The 26076-nt window shown below is 41.7% G+C and overlaps 1 protein-coding gene across 1 annotated transcript in view; it reads left to right on the top strand.

Moving 5' to 3' along the window:
- Positions 1-26076, top strand: part of Oseg2 (intraflagellar transport protein Oseg2) — a 133457-nt gene that overhangs the window by 1173 nt on the left and 106208 nt on the right. Inside the window, exons 2-3 of the mRNA XM_080274706.1 lie at positions 10190-10333; positions 16928-17040. Of these exons, the coding sequence (XP_080130832.1) occupies positions 10190-10333; positions 16928-17040 (257 nt within the window). The remainder of the gene's footprint in view (positions 1-10189; positions 10334-16927; positions 17041-26076) is intronic.

Genomic DNA, 26076 nt, shown 5'->3' with positions numbered 1-26076 from the left:
ATCAAAAAGACTTGCGAGTAATTATAGACCAATAAGTTTGACCTCAGTGGTGAACAGGGTTATGGAGTCTTTGATTAAGGATGCAATCCTTAAGCATCTCATGGGCTGTAATCTAATAAAAGGGACACAGCATGGTTTTGTGCCAGGAAGGTCTTGCTTGACGAACTTGCTGACTTTTCTGGAGAGAGTGACATCTTACATAGATTCTGGTTTCCCAGTGGATGTGGTATATTTGGACTTTTCAAAGGCATTTGACAAGGTTCCACATAAAAGACTACTGATGAAGATGAAAGCGCATGGGACTAGGGAGATTATCCATATATGGATTGGTGAATGGCTAAGAGATAGGAAGCAGAGAGTTGTCGTGAGAGGACAAAAATCAGAATGGAATTGGGTGAAAAGTGGAGTGCCCTGGGGATCAGTGCTGGGGCCCCTCTTATTTACTATATATATCAATGACATTGATGATAATGCAGTCTCACATGTCCTCAAGTTTGCTGATGACACAAAGATCTTTAGTAGAGCAGCAACCCAAGAAGAAGTTGACAGCTTGCAAGGATTTGAATATTCTAAATCAGTGGTCAAAGGAGTGGCAAATGTTATTTAATGTGGGTATTTGTGCCGTAAATGTTTACATATAGGTCATGGGAACAGTAACCAAACATACAGACTGGGAGAGCAGGAGATTGTAAATGAAAACCAGGAGAAGGACTTGGAAGTGCAAATATGTAAAATGTTGAGTCCAAGTGCTCACATAGTGCAGATGGTATCAAAAGCCAGTCAAGTGATGGGAAGCATAAGGAGAACCATAAAGTACAAGAGCAGAAACAATATTCAGTGTTTGTATAAATTCTTGGTTAGGCCCCACTTAGAGTGGTGTCAGCAGGCATGGAGACCATATAACCAGGAAGACATAGATAACATAGAATATGTGCAGAGAAGGATGGCAAGGATGATCTCCACAATTAGGGAGGATATCTGTGAGGACAGGCTGAGGAAGACTGGTTTGGTGTCACTAGAAATGAGGAGAATTAGAAGTGATCTTATTGAAATCTTCAAGATAATGAAAGGACTGGAGGGACTGAAGGTGGAGGATTTCCTTAATATAGACTGAAGAGAGAGCAGAGGACATCCATATAAGATATGGAAAAAGAGACCACGACTAAATGAGGAAGTATTTTGTCACGTGCAGAATTGTGGACGAATGGAACAACTTGCCAAGAGAGGCAGTAATGGCAAAAATGGTGGATGGTTTTAAAGCAAAGATTGATCCATTAATAAAGCAAGCGGTGGGGCACTGTATGATCCAGCGAAGGCTTGCTGCCCTGATCCTGAACCGACCTCCTCAAGCTCACTGATGCTGAGGTGGAGCTGGTAAGAATCTGGCAAAACCTGCAAAGGGTCAACTCTCTCACCCACTTGTTTTCCCTCTGGGACCTATTCCTAGATTGACTAGCTTTCCTCCATGGTCCAATTTCCCCCTCCCCCTATTTACCTATTGTTCCTTATGGACTTATTTTACCCATGAACCTATTTTCCATCAGACACAGTTTCCCCCCATGAACATAATTTTCCTGTGGACTGTTTTCACCATGGACCTATTTTCTGCTTTGGATCTATTTTCCATGATGGACCTGTTGTCCACCAAGGCCCAGTTATCTCCATAGATTAGTTTTCCTTCCTGAGCCCTATTTTCCCTTTGAACCTATTCTCCCATTTGGTCTTACTTTTGTCTTGGACCTAGGCTATTTTCCTTCATAGACCTATTTTCTCTGAGGAAACACCAAATTTCCTTATAGACCTATTTTTTCTCATGTATCTATTTTCCCCATGAACCTATTTTATGTTTCCACTTGGGCCCATTTCCCTAAGAACTAATCCCTCCGTGGACCTATTTTCCCCATCTGAACCTATTCCAGCTTTGGACCTGTTTACCCAGTGGGCAGTTTCCTTATCCACCCACCATACCTGCCCACTCACCCAGTGTAGTCACTCAGTAGCAGTACAGTGACTCAGCACTCTCTCTCTCTCTCTCACGCACACAGGAGAAAGAGAGCACACAACAGATTTATTAGTATAAAAGTCAGATGCCAGCCATATCAGACTGAGTCCATGATTGCTGAAGTAGGTTAACTGGTGTGCCTGTGATGGATGCTGTGAGAAGCAGGTGAAAATGGGAAGAGTGGATTCATCAGCATATGAGTGGGTAAGGCTAGATATGAAGCTCAGAAGATCAGGGATGAATAAAAGAGAATTGGTGATGGGACAGAATGATGATGAACACCACTGTTGATAGTTTTAGAAGAACAGTGGATATCTGCAGTAACAGCAGTAGAATGATCAGAAAGAAAGTTTGAGATGAAGGCACAGACAGAATGATAGCAACCATAGAAGAGCAGTTTGGAAATTAAAGATTTGTGCCAGACTCAGTCAAAGTCTTTTTAGATGCCGAGTATGATGGCAAACATTTCACTAAAGTTTCAAAAGAAGGATGATCAAGAGTCGGAAGGGAGAGTAGGACAATTGCCGGTGTAGCATCCTAGGCAGAAGCCAAACTGGTGGTGTGAAAGATCAGGAGAGGAAAGGTGCATCAGAGTCTTCCTGTTAATGAATGACCCAAAGACAAAATATTAGATCAATTAGATGATAGAGGGTTGGGAAGTCCCCTTTCTTTGAGACAGGCTGAATGAGAGTAAACCTTCAGCAAGAAGGAAAGGTACAAGTTGAATATTTCTTGAGAACAGCAGGAGGAACCCCATCAAGACAATAATCCTTATTAGTACTGAGGCCACTGAAGGCTGGAAATATGTCCTTTGAAGAAGTTTTAATGATAGGCGCCAGGAAATCAGAGAGAGGAGAAGTTGGAGAGATAGTGCTGGAACTGTCCAAACTCAAATTAGAGGAAAAAGTCCTGGCAAAGAGTTTGGCCTTGTTAGTCAAAGAAATAGCAAGAGAAGCATTAGCACTGAGAGGAGGAGGGATGAAGGAAGAAGTAAGGTTGTTAGAAAGGTTTTTGGTAAGTTACCAGGAGGAGTGAGAAGAATTTGAGTGAACAAAATTATTTTATTAAGACAAAGAATGGACTTAACACAGTTTTGGGCAGAAATGCACATTAATGAGATTCAGGGGTGAGTTGGCACTGTTACCTTTTGTATGTCACATCCATGATGTGGATAGTAATAAAGATAAAACTTTGATTAAACCATTTCTTTATTTTTTATTACTGAATTACTATTATTATTATTATTATTATTATTTTTATTTTTTTTATTATTATTATTTTTTTTATAGTTAAGAGGGTAAGAGAAAGGAACATATGCTTCCATACTCAAGAGCATAACCTCTGTAAGGTGCACAGCACATTCACTTAATTGTCACCCATGGGAGCAATAATCATTGCAAGGAAACTAAAGTACGGTACCAGTACTGCCTGAGCGCCTTCCAATCTCTGACTAAATTGCCACAGATGCTGACTCTTGGAAGGTCCCACAGGCCCTGCTGGAGCAATAGGTTTGATTTAGGTGATAAGATTGTGACCACAGGAACCCAGCCAAGGGAAAATATTGACAGGGTAAGCAGGAGGATTAGTTTTGAGATTAAAGTCAAGTATGTTGGAACTGTCTTCAGTGCTACTAGGCTCTTGGTCCTACATCATTTCCATGAGTGTATCTCCCAGGTTTGATGATGACTAGCCACCTCCTACCATCATAAAAATTCTTTACAGCATTTAACAGCTTTCTTTTTATGTCTTATAAAGTATAGATAAAATATAGCAAATCCTTCCCATACACCTTCACATATGCACTTTTCTAGATTCATAATTACTATGATTATGGTATCGTACAGTCCTCACATGCTTTCTTAAATATATGTCTTTTTCTGAATATGTGATACATACATCCTCTCTTCAATACTACTTATGAAACCAGTCTGTTCAACACTCACAAGACATTTTGATATGTAATCCCTCGATTATCCAGCATAATAGAGCCAAAGGCATATCTGGATAGTGGCCCCATCCGGATAGTGGACTTCTCCTCTTGAAAGCCATTGTAAAAGACCACTATAGTACCGGCACATACCGGTACAACATTTATTCCTGGTGTGTTACACTACTCTGTCTGGTCAGGCAGACCTGTAAACCACAGCCAAGCAATAATTATGGTCAACTAGACCCATCAGCCACTGGCAAGTCAACAACCCTGACACAGACAGAGGGTTGGTACTACAATCCCAGACAGATTATCTTTTCATACTGAACAATCTAGACCAACATACCCATATCCCACACCAAGCCCTCTTCCTCCCATCATCCCCAGACATCACCTTCTGCTCCCGAAACCTCGCTCCCACTACATCCTGGAGAGTGGTCAAAACCCTAGGTTCTGATCACCTCCCTGTCATCATCACTACCAAAACCAGAATCACCCCAGCTGGCCACAAACACACATACACCAATTATAAGAGAGCCAACTGGGAGGCCTTTGTAACTGAAACAGAACAACATTTTGAAACACTAAACAGGACACCCATCACAAACATCAACACCGCTGTGTACACTTTCAATACAATTACACAAAACACAGACAAAAGACACATCCCTTGAGGCAACGGAAAGAGACACAACCCCAACTTCTCACCAGAAATTCAAGGCCTCATCAGACAACAGGACACACTGCAACACTCCCCAACACTCCATACACAAGACACTGTACAACAAATACAAGAACTCAACACTCCAACAAACAATAAAATATCAGAACAGCAAACACTAAACTGGAAAAATTACCTCCAAACACTTGACCACTAAACAAACATCAGCAAACTCTACAAAACACTAAACGGCATCATACTTTCCAACAGCAACACCACACAATCACACGCTGCCATCACAACAACAGACACCATGCCTTCAAACAGACAACAAGCAAACACTCACATCAATCACTTTTCACAAGTCAGCAGTCTAAACCCCCATCCCGAAGACCGATGCATCATCCGATGTAGAGACAATTCCCCACAGACCCAGACTACGCACCTTTCACTTACAACCAGGCGAAGCACATCATTAACAACTTAAGCATTCATCTGCCTGTGGACCAGACAACATAAGCAACACTCACCTTAAACACCTTGGACCACAAGGCATACAAGCACTCACCAACATATCAAACTACAGCCTGCAGTCCTAATGGACCCAGGATCGAATCCCGGCTGGGGCAGGGAACAGTTTACGGATTTGAATTTCCTAAAAGCAGACTTTTCTGATCTACCAGATGACCTGCCGGCATGTTGTAAAAATACCCCCGCTAATACCAATACACCAGTCCTGTATGAGACAGCCCTAGCATGTATTCAGTATGGACTGTGGGTGTTAGCGCCGAAGTGGTGACATGTGGAAGGTGGAGGAGAACTACTGGGCCTTGGGATAGGTCACTGCCCCCGAGAAACAGGCCCTGAAGCCTTTGCCTAGAGTCGGACATGTAAAAAAAAAAAAAAAAAAAAAAAAAAAAAAAATCAGGAAGCATGGCATTATCATCACTATCCGTAAACCCAACAAAGACCCCATGTTACCCTCCTCACACCGCCCCATCACACTCCTCTGCACCCCCTCTAAAGTCACTGAACGACTGTTACTACAACTAGTCACACCTCACATTCACCTAGCCCAATCACAACATGGCTTTAGGCCACTACACTCCACAAACACCCTTCTTACAGACCTTACACAGAGAGTTTTCAGTGGCATGAATTCAGCTAAGTTATCACACAGAACACTCCTAATCACACTAGACATCAGCAGAGCTTTTGATGCCATCCCCCGCCACAACCTCACAAACAAAATACTCAACACAAACATGCACAATAACACAAAAAGATGGCTGGGAACTACTTAGCAGGCAGATCTGCACATGTAACATTTGCCGGTCAGTCTTCTAACATCAGAAACTTCACAAACGGCATCCTCCAAGGATCTGTTTTGTCCCCTACACTCTCTAACCTATACGTGCATGACATACCCACACCCCACACACCACAGATACAAATGGCTGCCTATGCAGATGATATAACACTTACATGTATGCACCAAAATGCAAACACAGCTGCACACATCCTCCAACCTTACCTCAACACACTACACAAATGGTTCACCACAAACAGGCTCAAAATAGCCCCAGCCAAATCTACAGTGACCCTTCTCACAAACTGGATAGCAGAACACTGTCACATCCCACACCTCACCATAAACAACACTCCCCTACCCCCCCCCCCCAAAATCCTTGGTGTAACATACAATACATCAGTGTCATTTAAACAACACATCACAAACATTAAAAATAAAATAACTCCAAGATTCAGTGCCTTCAGGTCACTTGCCCATACAACATTCGGACACAACAAAGAAACCACCACCACAGTATACAAACAATACATATGTTCAGTGATGAATTATGCAAGCCCTGCCTGGGCTCCTAACCTCACCAAAACATACTGCAACACTCTACAGACCATACAGAACAAGGCCCTAAAAAATAATCACAGGCTGCACAGCTACTACACCCACAGACCACCTACATCAAGAAACCAAAGTCCTCAAAGTCAAGGATCACCTATATATGAGAGGCACCCAGTTTCTTGCTGCAGCCTCCGCAAACCCACAACATCCATTATATTACATGGCAGCACATCTGAGGATGAGATGGAGGGATGGGGTGGAGAGGTATATGAGAGAGGGAGGTGTGAGTTGGGAGCAGGGCAGTGAAATGGCGGGTGACAGGGCGACTTGGAGGCGATTTGTTTGTGGCCTCCCCAAACGGGATTGAGGCGTCTGGCAATAAATATATATAATAACATCCACCAACACCAAGGAACATCAAAACAACACCCAGCACACGATACCATACACAAATACTGTCATCTCTCCCCCCCTCGCCGAGCCCAGACAAGCTTCCAGAAGCATATCCACACTCAGATCACTTGCCGTTCCATTCAGTCACTTAAAGTCAACACAGCTGCGTGCACGGCCTCCTGACATCCACCCTTCTGAAACCTATCTCCCTCGCGAGGACAGGGTCCACCTGGCCAGGCTGAGATGGGGGCACCATCCAGCCCTCTTAAGCTACCAGAAGAGGCTGGATGACTCCGTCGCTGATGCCTGTCCAGGGTGCAACTCAGCACCCCATATTATTAGGCACATTATGGAAGACTGCATTGCACACAATCACCTACTCCAACAACACAACATACACTCTTCGAGAGCTCTGTGGGAAAGCCCAGTCTCGGTCATGGCCTTCCTAAGGGACTCGGGGCTGTTCGGCCAGACTGCCTAGGGAACAACTACTACTACTACCACTGGCAAGGAGTCGAGATTGCAGATGAGATTGTAGTTTTGGGAGGGGGCTTAAATTGTCATGTGGGTGAAGGATATGAACGGATATATGGGGGATGCGCATTTGGTGCGATGAATGTGGAAGGGGAGGGATTGCTCAAGTTTGGGGAGACTAAGCATGGTTGTGTGCATTGCTTATTTTAGGAGAGGTGAGAGTGGGTTGATTACATATGAGTCTGGGGAAAATAGTGGCCAGATTGACAGTTTCGCGGTCAGGAGGGCTGATGGGAGGTTGGTGGGGCACGTTAAGTTGTAGTGAGTGAAGAGCATGTGCAGCAACACAAATTGCTGATGTGTGGTATGGTGCTTGGGGAGTGGTTGGTGAAGAAGGAGACCTGTGGACCCAGGAGGAATTTCTAAGGAGCCAAGTAGTAGTGGATGCCTTCTATTGTGGGATGATTGGAGTGGTGGCTAAGTGGGGAATTGTTGATGGAAGTGTTAATGAACAGTGCAGAGCTCACAAGAACAATCTCTTAAGAGTTCTTGATTCAGATGGATGGCCCCCCCCCCTCCCCCAAGCCATAAGCTAACATGGTGGTGGGATGAAGGTGTAGAGGCTGCAGTTGGGGAGAGGGAAGGGCTTTTCCATGAATGGATATTGGGTGGTGACAGGGAGGAATACATGGCTACCAAATGTAGGGCTGGAGGGGAGGTATACAGGGCAAAGTCTGAGTCCCAGGAGCTTTTACTGGATAACCTAAATAGTGTTGAAAGGAAGACTGTGGTATTTGGGATGGCAGATCAGATGAAGAGGGAAAGCAGGGATGTCATGGGTGAGCAGTGTGTGATGAGTGATGAAGGAGGGGTGATGGTGAACATGAGGATGTTGAAGACTCCTGGAGAGGGCACTGTAACCAGTTACTGAGTGGGAAGTTTGACTGGAGTGGGGAGAGTTTGGAGTCAGCAGGTCCAGTGTTTGGCCCATTGTCTTTGATTGATGCTGCTACTGTGAACAAGGCGATGGACAGGATGCAGTTGGGGAGGACGTCAGGTGTGTCTGAGTTGACTGCTGAAGTGCTTGGGGCCCTTGAGAGATGTAGGAGTTGGGTTGGTTACTGCTTCGATGAATATGATTATGTATGTGTTTTCCCAGATGGCTGGCTTAAGAGTGTGATTGTAAATGTGTGCAAGGGGAGGGGTGGTGCCTTTGAAAGAAGAAATTATGGAGGCATAAAACTTTTGCACCAGATAATGTAGAGGGTTATAGAAGGTATGATTGGAGAAGGAGTGAATACTGATGAGATGCAGTTTGGGTTAATGTCAGGCTGGGGGCCACTGATGCCCAATTCATTGTTCGATGGCTTCTGGAAAAATGTGTTGGAAAGGAAAAGGATCTGTACTTTGTTTTTGTTGATTTGGAAAAGGCCTTTGATGGAACCCCAGGGCAGTGAGGGGGGCTTGGGACTGAGGAGTGGTTGGATGGAGTGGTTGTGGTTGTGTGTGTGGCCGCTCGCACCCAGGTGATAGTGAATGGAGATTTGAGTAATGAGTTTTCCTTGAATGATGGTGTGCATCAGGGATCAGTCTTGAGCCCCTTGTTGTTTATCATGGTGCCTGGGGTCCTCTCACATGACTTTGGAGATGGACTCCCATGGAAATTGTTGTGTGCTGGTGATCTGATGTTGGTTGCAGAGAGTAAAGGGGAGGTAGGAGGGATCTGGGGGTGGAGGTTTGGTGTGGGGCACAGGGGCTTGAAAGTGATCGACTAAAAATGGTGTTATCTGGGACTGGTGGTGGTACTGTCGGAGAAGAGGGAGAGAAGCTATGTTCGGTTTGCCACGAGGCCGTGGGAAGTAATTCCATCTTGTGCAATGTTTGTGATAAGTCGTTTCATAAGAGATGTGGTGGCATTAGAGGTAGACTGTGAGATAATGCTGATTTCATATGTGTGATGTGTTAAGGAAAGCATGTGGAGATTGTCAGGTGTTAAAGGATTAATTTAATTGGTGAGTTTCTTGAGTTTATGGAGGAGTTTTGTTACTTGGGAGACATGTTATGTGCTGGAGGTGGGGCTGGAGCTAGCTATGTGGATTGAGTGAGGGAGCTGTTGCTTCTCGTGACATTGAGAGGGCTCTCCCTCCATGCTGAGGGATCTTTGTATGCTGCAAGTTAGGAATGTAATGCTGTATGGTAGTGAAACCTGGGTAGTTATGGAAGAGGATATTTGCGGGCTCAGACATACAGAAATGACAATGATTAGGTGGATGTGCAGAGTGTCCTTGAATGAGGAGCTTGGGGGTGCTAGGTTTACAGCGGAAGAATTGAGAGGAAGGATGGGACTGGAGTATATTGTTATAGTGATGAGGAGTGGTTAATTGGGATGGTTTGGGCATGTGGAGAAGATGGTGGATGACAGTTAGGTGTGGAGGGTGAGAAGTGTGAATGTTGGGGCTAGGGTTGTGAGAGGCAGACCAAAAAAACCTGGGACAGGGTAATAGAGTGTAACCTCAGGGATAAGAGACTGAATAGGGAGACTGCCAGAGATCAAGTAGCATGGAGAACTGCCATTAGATAACTAAGGCTGATGCATACATGCATATGGGAGCTGTTATAAAGGAAATGAAACTAACTACCTAATACTTTTCCCTATGTATAATTTTGCACTTAGCATGTAACTAGCCTATCCTAGTTCCACATCTATTCTTGTATTGTAATTATATGCTCCACATCTATTCTTGTATTGTAATTATATGCTCCATATCTATTCTTGTATTGTAATTATATGCTCCATATCTATTCTTGTATTGTAATTATATGCTCCATATACCTTGATACTGACCAAAAATATTAAAATTACAGGATGGAGCAGCCAAGATTACTGCTCTTGCTTGGTCACCCAACAACTTGAAGCTGGCAGTTTCTACAGCTGAGAGAGTCATACTGCTCTTTGATGAGAATGGTGAAAGACGAGACAAGTTTTCCACTAAGCCAGCTGATCCCAAGGTGCGGTATAGTCTGTAAGTAGTTTGTATATGGAAGAAAGTAGTAATGTTTAGTAAACTCATGATTATCCAGTGTAATTGAGCCAAAGGCCTGCTGGATTCTGTCAAAATGCTGGATTATGCAGTAGCTCCCCCTAGGGGCCCCTGACCCCCCCCTGCTTCTATAACACTAATGCACTGTCTAACCCTTACAAAATACTTTAAAACACAAAAAACAGCTAATACACGTTGGTGATAATAAGATAGCAGTACTGTAATGTACTGTTAAATGCACTGTATTTTTATGTAGAAGCAATTTCATGTTGATGATGGAGGTCCCCCCAGCTGGGAGACCCATTTTCTTTTACCCAGCAGTACTGTACAGTATACACACGTGGATTGTAAAACCCGCACCAAACACTGTTAATCTTGGAAAAACAACTAAAAGACATTCCTTAAAAAAAAAAAAAAAAAAAAAAAAAAAAAAAAGAAGATGATGATGAAGAAGAAGAAGAAGGTGAGGAATTCCATGGTGAGAAGGGGGAGGAGGGGACATCTGTTCAATGTGTTAGAGAGCCACAGCAGCACTAGAAGGCCATTCAGGTGGTGAAGGGAAACCCATCGCAACATTGCCATGTCTTGTATTATACAGCAATAAGGTAGGATTACTGATGTCCATACCATCCCATTATAATAATAATATTTTGGAAGAGACTTAGAGTGTAATGCGGGCTCATTTGTATACTGGCACCATTGCTGCAGAGGAATACAGCGGAGAGTGAGAGAACATCCACCTACTTGCTGCCAGCCAATATACCGTATTAGAATTGTCTCTCCCCCATCTTAGTCAATCAAAACTCCTCTGCTCCCCATCACTGCATCTCCCCTCCCTACTCACCACCAGCACCTTGTCGGCTGCGAGGTGTCATAGCCAATCAAAACTCCTCTACTCCCTACCACTGCATCTCCCCTCCCTACCCATCACCAGCACCTTGTGAGCTGCAAGGTGTCTTAGCCAATCAAAACTCCTCTACTCCATACCACTGCATCTCCCCCTTCCTACCTACCACCAGCACCTTGTGAGCTGCGAGGTGTCTTAGTCAATCAAAACTCCTCTACTCCCTACCACTGGATCTCCCCTCCCTACCCCCCACCAACACCCTGTGAGCTGCGAGGCCCACCAACTGTCAACCCGTCCTTCGGCAACACCCCAACACTTTCATATTACAGTACAGAATAACCCCATTCTTTTTATGTATTTCTTTATTTACTTTTTGTGTGATTATGGCTTGATGTTTGATGACAACAACTGTCTCATGCAGGATAATAATATTCCTTTAGCCAGAAGGAAAGGTCTTTCATGCTGGATAATGTCAAAGATTTTATGCTTGCTCCCGGATACCATTTTAATTCAGCCATTGGCTACACCAGATAATGTCATATGCCAGATAATGCAGCACCAGATAATCGGGAGTTTACTGTACAGGTGGGTCCCGTAATGCAACCTCTCGATGTACGAGAAACCGATGATACGACCTGGGTAAATTAGGGACTACAGTAATCCCTCCAATATCCGATGTAATAGAGCCAAAAGCATGTCCGGATAGTGATCCTTGTCCGGATATTGGGCCCCAGCCTCCTGGACTTGTACTTATGGACCTTGACTCAGAAAAACACCTATACAACTCCCTCTGGACATGCATTGCACCTATTTAAGAACCAAAATCAGACCAATAAGGGACATAAAAGACTGAAATAAATGCAAAAGAACCATAAAATGAGGATTTAGAGGTGAGTTTATACAATATTAAACATTCTGGGTACTTACAAGTCCCTGGCTCCTGGACTGGTTTGAACCGCCAGTTTGCAGTCCACAGTTAATCCTCTAAATTCTAATTTCTTAACACTGCACAACACTGTAAATTCCCGTGTGTTCTAGTGGCGAGGTATTGCAGTTTATTCACTGTTTATTCACAAAAAACAACCACCTGTGGCTTGCACTGCTATAAGCATCTGCTCTCGATTGGATTTAGGCTGTGACTGTTGATGATGGCGGGGTAACAGAGTTGCCAGATCGCAACGGCCACATTATCAAACTCCTCAATTTTCATTACCATTTTTAATTTTCATTACCAAATTCGTAAAGCTAGCATCTATTCTTCACTACTGTAATTATAAACACAAGTGGAAATACATGTAATCACTCTTCTTGTAATTAACAGCATGTTGATTATTATCACGCTATATAGGCTACCAAATAAATCAGAGAGAGCAAACAATCCACCATCTCCATCCTGTGTATCCTCATACGTGTGAAAAATCCGTTTGGTAATGCATTATTCTGATTCATTAGCAAACAAATTTTTCATTACCAAATTGGCCCACATTTGGTAATGAAAAATGCCAAATGGCAACCCTGACAGGGGAGGGGGGAGGGGGAAGGAAGGAATGGGTGAAGGGACCATGGTGTAACAGCTGTTCGGTGCCACGCGGCAATTTCAAATTACGGGTGGGAAAAAAATCAGATTTTTTTCGAATTTTTTGCGGTTTTTGGCCCATTTTGGAAATATTGGATCCCGGGACGATTATGTCCGGTTAGTGGGGATGTTCGGATATTGGGCATTCGGATATTAGAGGGATTACTGTATTTTCTATATACGATCTCGAAAATCCAATGATATGACATCCAGTCTGGGGCGAGGTGTGAGGATTCTAACTCATTCATCCCAGCAAACGCAGTCACTGTCATTTTCTCTCAACCTCGGAGAGAAATAGCAGATCTGCTCAGCTGCAACCTTGCCAGACGTGTGATAATTATCGCAAAATACAATATTTTGGCACACTTTGCGATATACGATAGCATACATGCGATAATGCGATAACTTTCATAATTTCACGATCTGAAAAATAATTCGGGGATTGCAAACCAAATTTTGGCGCCTGGTGGTTTAGTGGGTAATTATTACGCTCCAATCGGATTGAGCTGGTGAAGGTTTATATCCAAGGGATGGTTGGGGTTGATTGCTCATGTAATGCCACTCGGGGATGAGTGAGGCTGGTCACTCTCATCTTAAATGTCGGGACCAATTGCATAGCCCCGGGCTCCTACGCTTCTCATGGGACAATGTAGGATTGGATGATGGATGGATGGATGGATGGCAAAATTAACAAGTCTACTGTAAGACTAGTACAGCAGTAGAATTTAGTAACTTGTATGATAACTAGTGCAGTATTATAATCTGGTAGGTACTTAACAGTTAAATAAATTCAATAACATTAATCGCTCCATATATAAATATATTAATTCCACAGTAATTACTGATTTATGTGAAGAAATGCCTTTGTTTATGAGTGCAATAATTTTGATCAAAAAGCGATAAATTTAACATGCCAGGTACGATAATATGGGTTTGGGAATCTGGCAGTGCTGCTCAATTGGCAACCACCAAGCCAGCTTCCCACCTCCAGCATAGCATTACTACCTATAGATGAGTGTTATGCATGTTTTATTTGTTTATGTAATGTGCAGTCATGTTATTTGCATACTGTTTGCTCTTTCAAGTTGCTTTCTCTACAGTTCAGTAATATAGATATGTTTGCTGGATTCGGTATTGTATATTTAAGCTTGAAAACTTACCTTTGATGGGGTCCTTGAACCCAACCAATATTTTACCATTAGTCACTTGTTTCGTTATATGAGAATTCATTATACGACTATGCCAAATGTAACCTAACTGCTCGTATCTTTGGGACCTCCCTGTACTTTGTGTACAGTAATTCCTCATTTGACCTGTTGCATCTTAAATTTCCACTGCTACCTTAATACAGCAGGAGAGCAGGTGGACGTCGACAACGTGAGGGATTGGCTGGATGACGATGATGGCGATCACGGTTATCAGACCATGTCTGGTGAGGAGATCGCAGCTGCTGCCTCTATGGGCACGAAAGAGGACAGCGAGACCAATGAAGACAAGGATGAGGACCCTGACTCGCAGCCCTCTGCAACTCCTTCACTCCCTCATGTCAGTGTCCTCCGTAGCTACGTGAAGGGAATGCTAGAGTATGCTGAGCACCCATACTGTGACAGGGAGTTGTTGCCGCTCAGTCCGGCGATGGAGCTGCGGTGAGTCCGGGATGCTGTCATCCTCCGGCAGAATCATTGGTCCTATTGTTAGACTAGGATCGACTCCTTGTTCAAGCCTGTGACCCCCATGAGTGCCAGCCCATTCTTACCACCACCACCTCGTTTCCCACCTTCACCATCGCATCTGCAACCGAGCACGTTGACAGCCACTGAGTCTCCGTTTAACATAAGCTTGCGGCTGTCTTTGTAGTCTCCTGAGGTGGGTAAGCCACCGTCACTGCACCGTATGTCACTGCCCATCACCCAGCTCCAGCAGGTAGAGGAGGAGGAGGAGTTCTTTGACAACTGCTAAGCACAAAGGTTAGCCACTAGACCACATGTGACAACTCTACACCTGCTGGAGGTGTGCGGGTTAAGTAGCCTGTCTGCGGTGCACTGGATGGTAAGTACTCCAACCAAATATTTTTTGGTAGGGAACTTTAGGTTTCTTTCATAGTTACCTTGGTGTAAGAATTTATTTAGGACATTCCCATGTGTATTTTGATGTCAAAATATGCCAGAATGACCTGAAAACAGTGCCAAAATTAGGAGGGGTACTGTACAGACAGTAGTCTATAGGTAGGGTGTTTTTTGGTTTTAATTTTTTTTTTTTTTTTTTTTTTTTTGAAAATTATTTTGTATAATCCAGTGTATGTTTTGATATCAAAGTATAGCAGAATGACTGGAAAACACTGCTAAAATAAGGAGGGGTACTGTACATCCAGTAGTGTATAGGTAGGGTGTTTTTTGGTTTTCATTGTTTTTTCTGCATGGTTTTCTTGGTGTTTAGCATTACTTTGGATATTATTATGTGTGTTTTGATGTCTAAATAAAATAAGTGACCAGAAAACACTGCCAAATTAAGCATAGGTACTGTACAAATAGGTTAGGTATAGGTTGGAGATTGGGTATAGGTAGGGTTTGGGTATAGTAGGGGAATAGTGTTCATTATCCGGATGTTGCCACTACCCGGACGTGCCTTTGGTTCTATTATGTCTGGATAAACAAGTGATTACTGTATATATATATATATACTGTATATATATATATATATATATATATGTATACGGTACAGTATATACACACACACACAATAATACCTTAATATACGATACCACGGCTTAACGATGGGGGTAGAAGTACCACCATACCCCGCCTAACGATGGCCAAACACTGAGTTATTTTTTTTTATTTTTTTTTTTTTATTTATTTATTTTTTTTAGCCCGGTATCCCTGAAGGACTAAGGCGTTGCCCCTGGGTAGAGGACTTTGGATTGGAGCGTGTAGCATTTTATGACCGGATGCCCTAACTGATGTCTACCAATGACCCTTGGGTGGATTCGATCCTCTAACCCTTCGGTCAGAGCGGAGCGCTCTAACCCATAGATGATAATGTAGACTAAAATTGTGTGTTTAGGTTGATTTATAAACTGTTTTTAGACATAGATTAATGTATCTTAGCCAAACATTTGGGGTGAAGATTGTCATTTTGGGGTTCAGTTTACTAAGCTTGATTTTTCCAGACGTATATTTGACGATTTTCAGATATTATTTGTTGGTTTTAGTGAGTTGTTTACAGGTATTAGGCTTAGGTTAGCTTCCTTGACAGCTGTTAGGCCATTTAGATTGGCTTTAAACTCAGTTTTAGGCTCATTTGGGTGAGTTTTGGCTTAGTTTGGGGGGAACCCAAGGCTGGTAAACGCTCCACATTGCTTTACATGTTAAAAGTACCGTGATATACGATACCCCGCCTAATGATGGGGTTTTACCTAACCAATTACATCGTTATACCGGTGTATGTATATACATATATATATCATCATCATCATCATCATATATACACCGTACATGTGTTGCTGGTGTGGTTTAGTAAGTTAGAATGCATAGTCCTGACCAAAGGGCCAAGCATTCAAACTCACTCAAAGGTCAGTACAGTAGTTGGCAAAGCACTACAAGCTTCAACAGGCCTCTGAGTAGAAACTACAGCTTAGTCCTTCTGCATCATACGTGTGCATGCACCACATCTTGGTCATCGCTTTAACTACAATTATATCCTCCACTCCTGCATATGCTTGCTTGAGTATTACCATACATCTTCTGTGTCTGTGGCCATCCCAAGTGCCATAGTCACTATCCACATAGTGTCCACCAGGTCCCCTTATGCCCCCAACAAGGGGAAGGTCACCATTCCTTTTGAGAATGTTTAAGTGGAAACAAAAAGCAGTGCATCATCATTCAGGTTCTTTGAGTCTGAATGATTCTTCATGTCATCATTTAAAATTTCTGTGGTGTACTAGGAAGACTGATGCCTCTTCCTCAGAGTGCCACCAGATTCTATGAGTGAACATTGATTTTTGGCTTTGTAAAAGCTTGTCACCCTTGTTTACAATGACCTCAAAAGTTGTCTCATGGAATACAGCACAGGTATTTACGTATTCAATACCATAAACATGATTCCCTTTTAATGACAAATTTTTAACTGTTTTGTTACAGTATGGGAAGAAGAGTTACCTAGTAAAAGCCATAGCCTTCTCCCCAGACAGCACCAAGATTGCAGTAGGCCAGACAGACAACATCATCTATGTTTATAAGATTGGAGAGGACTGGTAAGTGACCAGGAGGCATGATACTATTTTCACTGTGGTATTCAAGTGTGGGGTGTGCTAGGGACTGTTGACACTGTCATTAGCTCTATCCATTTTAAGAAAGACAAAATCATCCATAGTACGTAGTAATTAGTGAGAACAATAGCCTAGGCAACAAAAAGAAACACTCTCCTAACTCAACAAACAATACATTAGATCAGCAATGTCCTGTGCCTCCCTGGCATGGTCTCCCTTCCTATTTAATACTCAGTAGAGTACCCTGCAAACCATACAGAACAACACCATGCACATCGCCACTGGTTACATCAAAACCACTCCCACTGCTCACTTATGGTGCTTCTTTGAAAGCACCACTGTTCTTGTCACATGAATCTGTACTTTGTGATTGTAGTAACATAATTAGCTTGTCAACCATATTTGTGTTTAATTATCTCCTGACAACTGCATTCACTTTAAGATAGCTTTTCTAAAGTGGAAAGGTTGGGTACAACAGTCATTATTAATCTCCTCACCTCCAGGGGGTTCCCCTGAGCTGAACAAAAGCATCGGGTAAAAAGAATTCATCATGTTGAAGGGGTCAAACTAGCAGAGAAATGCCAAATACTGTGTACAGCACATTATACAGTTCATGATCACATAAGGAACTCATAGCAGCTACATTTAAGCAGAGTTAACATAGCTGTAGCATACTTGTTAAGGCTACAGTTATATTAAAATCACAATCATGTTCACGTATACAGTGTTGTATCACACCTCAGCTTGGATCGTGCGTGGCCCAGTCGACATGGTGCCAGTACAGTCTTTTCACTCCTAATCCACAAAGGATCAGCCTGATATGAGAAATCATTTTACTGTCACTGGAAGATGTTTGCAATCTTTAAAATTGTGTAACATAGCAAACTAAGACTGCAATATTAACCCGTTAACTGCTCTATACAGCCTGGGCTGTTCCGAGTGCAACTGCTCAATACAGCCCTGGCTGCACAGGTGAATTTCGAATATAGTGCCATGGTGACCAAGGCCGAGCCATGCAAGCATGTTTGAGCCTTCAAAACCGAAACCGAAACCAAAACCAAAACCGAAAAGAAAATGAAAACCATACATTCCAGTGGGAAATCAGACACATTGATGTTCATCCATGGCTTTACCAAGGTAAAGATTGAGCTAATATTTCGTTACTATATACTTTGGCATGTATTCTCTCAATTCCTAAGACAAAATTTGGCCTTTGGGAAATTTCATTTTTACCCTTATGTCTGCGCATCACGGACTTCTCCAAAAAACCGCCATGCGCAGTTAACGGATTAACAAACACTATGAGACCAAAGAAGTATTCATCTGGTAGGAGAGAAGAATTACAGCAGTAAATCATTAAATTTATTGGTGCTGGCAGTGATACGTAATCTTGGGTGCTTTTTAGTTATTATAATTATAATTGTCTGGCAATGAATGAATGAATTAATATTTTTTAATTAATCCTCATTACAGGTACTGTACTATTATTATTATTATTATTATTATATACTCGATGTAGTGCTGCTCTCGGATGTCTGCCCTTCCTCTCATCCATCCTTCTTTCCTTTCATCCTCTTCTGTTTTTCTTTCCTTCATTCTTTCCTCGTCCTCCTGCCTACGGGTGACTTTACACTCCCTCTTCTGTCTGTTTTTCCTTTATTCTTTCCACTTCCTTCTCCCTGTGGGTGATCTACACTGAGTGACAAGACAATTACTTTCAGTCTCGGACCTTGACAGATTTCCTCCGATACTACTTTCAATATGTTCATATATACTATCTCCTTGTTATCTCTGGTGATTTACAGTACTTATTTCTTCTTCATCTTTACCAGTGATGATGATAGATTTGTTAATCCCAGCTGTTTTCTTTATCAGCCTTGGGTTCTTCTTAATGATGTCTTTCACCTCTCTTGTCCTGTCTTATGCTTCAGGCTTGTCTTTTAGATCTTGACTTGTTTTTGCTACTTCTGCCCATGTATTTTCTACTTCCTCTGTGTACTTTCTCATCCTTTCAATTGCCTGAGTTATCATCTCTTCAATGTCTCTGCTTTGCTGTATCAGATCACCTGCTTATCTAATTAGGTCTTTATCATTAGTGAACTCCTTCAAAACTCTTTCGTGGGTGACTACTGTATTTCCCATTTCATTAATTTTCTTCCTCAGAGTGTCTACCTCAGCTTGTAGCTCACCTATTGTTGCATCTTTTCTGTTTAATTCCTTTGCCAGTTCCCATTTTTTTTCTTTTGTTGGTACAGTTCCTTTCTTATTTCATCCAATTCCAGTTTGAAACATTCCTCCAGTTCATTCACAATCACGGCTTATTTATTAAACGTAACCTGCTCCACCAGGTGTGTGTAGTCATCTTTTTGTTTTTTACTGTTTCCATTCCTCTTATCTACATGCACTTCTTGAAAGTACGCCATCTTATAAATATATACAGTAATCCCGCATATTTCGCGGTAGTTACGTTCTTGTAACCCCCGCGAAGTCAATTTCGCGATTACTCTATTAACAATTGAATCTTACACTTGTGTCCACCATGCTGCCCATCACACAGTCCATGTCCATACTGATTGCGAGACAATTCGCCGTCAGACAATTCCCCGTCAAAACATGGACGATTCCCCTTCAGAACAATTCGCACCCTGGACAATTCCCCGCCATTCTATAAATATACTAATCAATACTTTTATCAATATACTTATTATTAATTAATCAATACTTTAATAACCATATTTCAGGGGGATCCAGTAAAGTCTATGTTCAGTAACGTAGGTTCTGGATATTATTTATTAGATGCACCTTTAGTCAATAATTAACTTGTTTCTTCCTCGCTGTAGTCGCTTTTGAATTATATTCTAGCGTCACCCATAGCTATCTTCATTAATGAAGGCGATTTGTTTTGCGTTTGTTGTGACTGCGAATTGTCCCGAAACCTCCATACTCATCCCGAAATACCTTCTTACAAGATTGAAAGCACATACTCCATTATGAAGGAAAAACGTAAACACCGTACTGTAATACACAATTATCTACACATTTATTCACAAAACAGTACAAAATAAAAAGATGCATTAACTGGTGATAACAAACACTCGCACGGTCGTTTCTTAGCTTGTCCAGTAACACAATTTTCTCTGTTGTCATAACTTTTCTTGATCGTTTTGTCACTTTGGAGTTCTTACTAATTGTATTATTAGCCTTTGGTGAGGCTGGCTTACGTCCTGGGGCCATGTGGAAAGCAAGTGGGAGGCAAGAGGCTCATATCATAGTGCGGTTACAAGCACATCATACACGTAAGGCTGTCAGGCATGGACTGAGGAATGCGGGGCAGAGAGCAGTGTTGCCATATCCAAACAACGAAATTATGCTAGGGCAATGAAAAAATTATGCTAGATTGAGCAAATTTGTTCCAAGTAAAAAATAAATTATGCTAACTTGAAGCTAAATTATAAAATTCTATACATATTCGTGCAACATATTAATTATGTATTGTTTACTATGAAAATATTAAAGTGAACCTACATACAGTAAGAGGATAAATATCAGTTTTCTGCCCATACTGCTTTTTCCCACGAAACTTACGTTTTTCTGATGGATTTTGATGTGATTCATTCGATTTTGAGCATAATTTCCGTTGGATATAACCAGATTTTGAGATATGACCCCCCCATCCCCCTGCAATAATGGGGGATCTTTGGGGAATCGCGGGTTATAGGGAGGGGGGGAAACATAGAAAATGGTCATTTCCGACTGAAATGAAGCTGAAAATCGAATGAATCATACCAAAATCCATCGGAAAAACCTAGGTTTCATGGGTAAAGTACGAAGCTCAAACTTATCCTAACCTAACCTAACCGAACCAAACCGAACCTAACCTAAAACCTAACCTAACCTAATCCAACCTGACCTAACCTAACCTAACCTAATCCAACCCAACCAAGCCCAAACTGAAAGTAACCAACTATTCAAACATCTTCTTACCTTATTCGTCTCTCTCTCTCTCTGATTTGTAGCTTTTATAAAATTATTCCAAAAATATTCCATTCCATTCTAAATTATGCTAGAATGATTGTAAAACTTCTAATATGCTAAAAAATATTCCAAACTCGAAAATTTGATCAAAATTATGCTATAAGAATAAAATTATGCTAGATATGGTAACACTGGCAGAGGGGCCACGGGAAAGGGACAGAGGGTGGCGTGAGTTTACCGCGCTACAATTGGAAGTTGCGGGAATTTCAAATTTTTTGTTTTCTGTATATTCAAGGATATTTTAGTTAAACTTATTAATGCTAAGAAAATCCGCGAGAGGGCAAAACCGTAGACAAAAAATCCGCAAAAAATGCGGGATTACTGTACTTTCTACTTACAATTTAGGGGAGGCATGGCTGAATCGGTAGAGAGGCGGCCTGCAGTCCTGATGGACCCAGGTTCGAATCCCGGCTGGGGCAGGGAACAGTTTAAGGATTTGAATTTCATAATAAGGCAGACTTTCCTGATCTACCAGATGACCCGCCGACATGTCGTAAAAATACCCCCGCTAATACCAATACACCAGTCCTGTATGAGACAGCCCTAGCATGTATTCAGTGTGGACAGTGGGTGTTAGCGCCGAAGTGGTGACATGTGGAGGTGTAGGAGGACTACTGGGCCTTGGGATAGGCTACTGCCCATGAGATATAGGCCCTGAAGCCTTTGCCCAGAGTTGGACACATAAAAAAAAAAAAAAAAAAAAATGTCAGTGTTGGAATTTACCCAGCTCTTGTCTGTTTACCCGACTCAGGGCCTGTCAGTCTGTCTGTTAATGCTGCAAATTCCTTTGGGGTCAGATTATTTGATATACTTTCTTTGGACTGCACTTTTTGCTTTTACTTGACCTACAGACTACAGTTTAGTACTGAGCTTGACTCTATTTTTTGATACACTTCTGTATTTGATGCAACTGAGCATATTGCAGGGCGCAGTGACACACGTCTGCTTTGTCCCGTGTTCTGTGTGTGTGTGTGTGTGTGTGTGTGTGTGCGAGCATGAGCATATGTATTTACCTATTTGTATTTACCTATTTGTAGTATACAGGAATTGAGCAATGCTCGTGTTGTCCTGTCTCCATATCCACATTTATCAAGTCTACCTTTACACACATGAATGTTTTTCTCATGCACCACCTCTTTGTCTAAGTCGTTCCAAATATTTAAGAATATACCTAATTGTGATATACACGGAATGTACTATGCTCGTGGGTTTCCGTCGCTGTTTCTCAATAAGTCGAATTTAACTTTAAACTCGTTTATGTTTTTAGACTGGACGATCTCTTTGTCCAGGCTATTCCATAAGTCTATACTTCTGTAAGGAAAGCTATATTTCTTGATATCCTTCAAGCAGCTTGACTTTTTCAATTTCATTCCATGTCCTCTTGTTGCTCTCTTATCCCATACAAACAGATCTTCTTTGTCAATTTTATCTACTCCCACGATGGTCCTGAACACCGCAATCATGTCTCCCCTCTTTCTCCTTTCCTCTAACGAAGGCAAATCCAGTTTTTCCAGCCTCTCTCTGTATGACAGGTCTGTCAGACTGGGGACCATCTTGGTTGCTGTTCTTTGTATTCTCTCAATCTTGTTTATATCTTTCTTTTTGTGTGGGGACCACACTACCGCTGCATATTCTAACCTGGGGCGGATCATGGCCACTATCAATTTTTTCATCATTTCCTCATCCATATAATGAAATGCTACTCTTATGTTAGTCAAGAGCTTATAAGTCTCTCCAACTATCTTGTTAATGTGCTTTTCTGGTGACAAACTATCTTGGACCAGCACTCCCAAATCTTTCTCTTCTCTCCTTTTTGTGATTAATTCATTACCCAAAAAATAATTCAGTGATGGTCTCCTGGTACTTTTACCCATTTCCAATATTTTACATTTCTTTACATTAAATTTCATTTCCCACGTCCGGCTCCAATTGTGTATCCTATCCAAATCCTCCTGCAGTATTTTACAATCCTCCTCAACCTCTGTCTTCCTCAAGATCTTTACATCATCAGCAAACAGACTCGCATAACTGTTCACTCCATCTACCATATCATTTACATAAATCAGGAACATTACTGGTGCCAACACTGAGCCTTGAGGGACTCCACTTGTTACTTCCCTCCATCCAGACATCTTTTCCTTTATTACTGTCCTCATTTGTCTGTCTCTCAAAAAGTCTCTCATCCATTCCAGAAGTTTCCCCTTTAGTCCTCCTATATATTCTAGTTTCCACATTAGTCTCTTATGAGGTACCTTGTCAAAGGCCTTCTCTAAGTCTAAGTACACACAATCCACCCAACCATCTCTCTCCTGTACCACATCAATCGCTCTTGAGTAAAAGCTCAACAAGTTTGAAACACATGACCTTCCACTTCTGAATCCAAACTGACATTCAGCCAAAATATTCATCTCTTCCAGATATTTTATCCATCTGTCTTTCAGGATTCTCTCACACAATTTTGTGACCATGCTGGTTAGAGACACTGGTCTATAATTCAGGGGTTCTTCCCTGTTTCCTCCCTTGTAAATTGGTACCACATTTGCCCTCTTCCATTCTTTTGGCACTTTCCCCTCTTCCAGTGAGCATACAATTAAGCTGTGAATTTTATCTGCCAGTTGTTCTCTGCATTCCTTCAGTACCCAATTAGAAATTCCATCAGGTCCTGGGGCTTTCCTTACATCTTGAGTTTCCAGTAATTTATACACTTCCTGCACCTCCACTTTTATATCTTTCATCACCGGAACATTTCTAATCACTCCCTCCCCTTCCACAAGCTCCTTTTCTTTAGTGAAAACTGACTGGAAACGTTTGTTCATTATTTCTGCTTGCATTGCCGCATCATTAAAGACCTCTCCATCTACTTTCAGCTTGGTGATTCCTTCCTTTTGTTTCAGTTTGCCATTAACAAATCTATAAAACAGTTTGGGTTCATCCTTGCATTTGTCAATTATACCTTTTTCAAAATTCCTTTCTTCTTCCCTACGTATTCTTGTGTATTCGTTTCTTGTTCTTTTATATTCTTCCTTTGTTCTGTCGTTACCTCTCTTTCTCCAATTGTTCCACGCCTTATCTCTCTCTTTTTTGGCAATCATACACCTTCTATTAAACCACTCCTTTTTCCTGTTTTCTTTCCCTCTTACTCTTGGTACAAATTTTTCCACTCCCAAATTATAGAGGTCTAGAAAGATATCCCACTTCCTCTGTATCTCTCTTGTTTCTCTGAATTTTCTCCAATCTGCATTTTCAAAAAAGTTTCTCAATCCTGTAAAATTTGCTTTGCCAAAGTTGTATCTTCCCTGTCTATGAAGCTCGTCTCTTGGCTCGATGTTTCCTATTAACATCTGGAACTCAATGACCACGTGATCACTTTTTCCCAAAGGACAGAGATATTCCAATGATTCTATTACATCAGGTTCTTTGGTGAACAGTAAATCTAACCTTGCTGGTGTGTCCTCACCTCGAAACCGTGTCTCTTCTTTGACCCACTGCGTCATCACATTATTCATTATTATATTTAATAACATAGTACCCCACGAATCCTCGCCGCCTCCCGAGTACCATTCCTCCCAGTTCACCTCTTTACAATTAAAGTCACCCACCAAAATTATATTATTGCTTTTCTCAATTATTTTTTGCAAGTAGCTAGCCATATCTGACAACATCTCATGGTATTCGTCATCCTTCCATGCTCTAGTCTTTGTGGGAACATACACTACCGCCATATCTCTCTTAACATTCTCTCCAGTTTCTAATTTCATATATATCACTTCAGCCCTGCCTTCTCCCATTTCCACAGTATCTACATTTATGTTGTTCTTCACTGCTATCATCACTCCTCCTCCCTTTTTTTCTTTTCTGTCTTTTCTCCACAGTTTGTATTTACCATCTCCCAAATGAACATCAATATCTTCTCTTAATTTGGTCTCTACAAAGCACATGACATCAGGTTCATGTTCTCTCAAGAAATCATTAATTTCGATCCTTGTCGATATGAAACCATCAACATTAGTATATATCACCTTCAAATTATTTTTGACATTATTAATACCCTCTTCTCTCCTACTCTCTGTCCGTACCACTTCCTCAACTTCTGATCTTTCACAACCATCCCCCTAATTTCCTTCACTTCTATTTCCTTAAATACCATTTCCTTACTTTCATATCCAATACTCTCCAAAAAAAAGTATTACGTTCTTCCTCTGTCCTCTTATCATTTTTTTCCTTTACTTCTTCCTTTAATGATTTTAAAGCTTCTCTTTCTTCTTCATTCAGATCTTTTCTTATTATAATATTTTCCATCCCCGCCTCTTTGCTTAATTTCCAGGTCACTTTAAGTATCTCATTTATTACACTTTCTGATGTAAACTTGACTCTCATTGGTCTTGTTTCCCCTTTCTTATAAGGCCCTATCCTCCTTACTTCCTCAATTTCTTTTACCCACTTGTTTCCTTCGGGGTCAATCTTGCCTAATATTCCTCTCACCATGTTCGTGTCTCTCTCGAGTCTTGCGAACCTAACCTTTTCTTCCTCTTCCCTGTTTCCAAATACTATCACACATCTGTTCCTTTCTACAGTTTCTCTCACTATTTTCTCTTTTTTCTTCAGTATTTTCACTACATTTTCTTCCATTTCTTTCTTGTTCATTTCCCTTTCTTCCTGGATGATCTCTCTTAAGCTGACCACTTGTTTCTGTTCTTCCTCTACGTGTGCCCACTTTGCCTTGTGTTCTTCTAGTACATTACTCACCTTCTCCGTTTTATTAGTACTCTCTTCAAGTTTCCTCCTCAGTTCAACATTTTCCCGCTTCAAATTCTTAATCTCTTCTTAATCTCTGCACGCGTGCAGGTGCATGCATGCTTGTGGGTATGCATACATATGAGTGGCCATGCGTGTTTGCATGTTTAGTGCAGCCAAAACTGGAAAAAGAAGTTTGATGAAACTTGGCAGGGTATTTGAAATTTGGTCCCAAATGTCACGGTTTCAATT

This window comes from Coenobita brevimanus, chromosome 59 (assembly GCF_032717465.1).
Source record: "Coenobita brevimanus isolate Jiangsu-jjx chromosome 59, ASM3271746v2, whole genome shotgun sequence".
NCBI lineage: Eukaryota > Metazoa > Arthropoda > Malacostraca > Decapoda > Coenobitidae > Coenobita > Coenobita brevimanus.
This window is presented reverse-complemented; position numbering and strand designations above follow the sequence as displayed.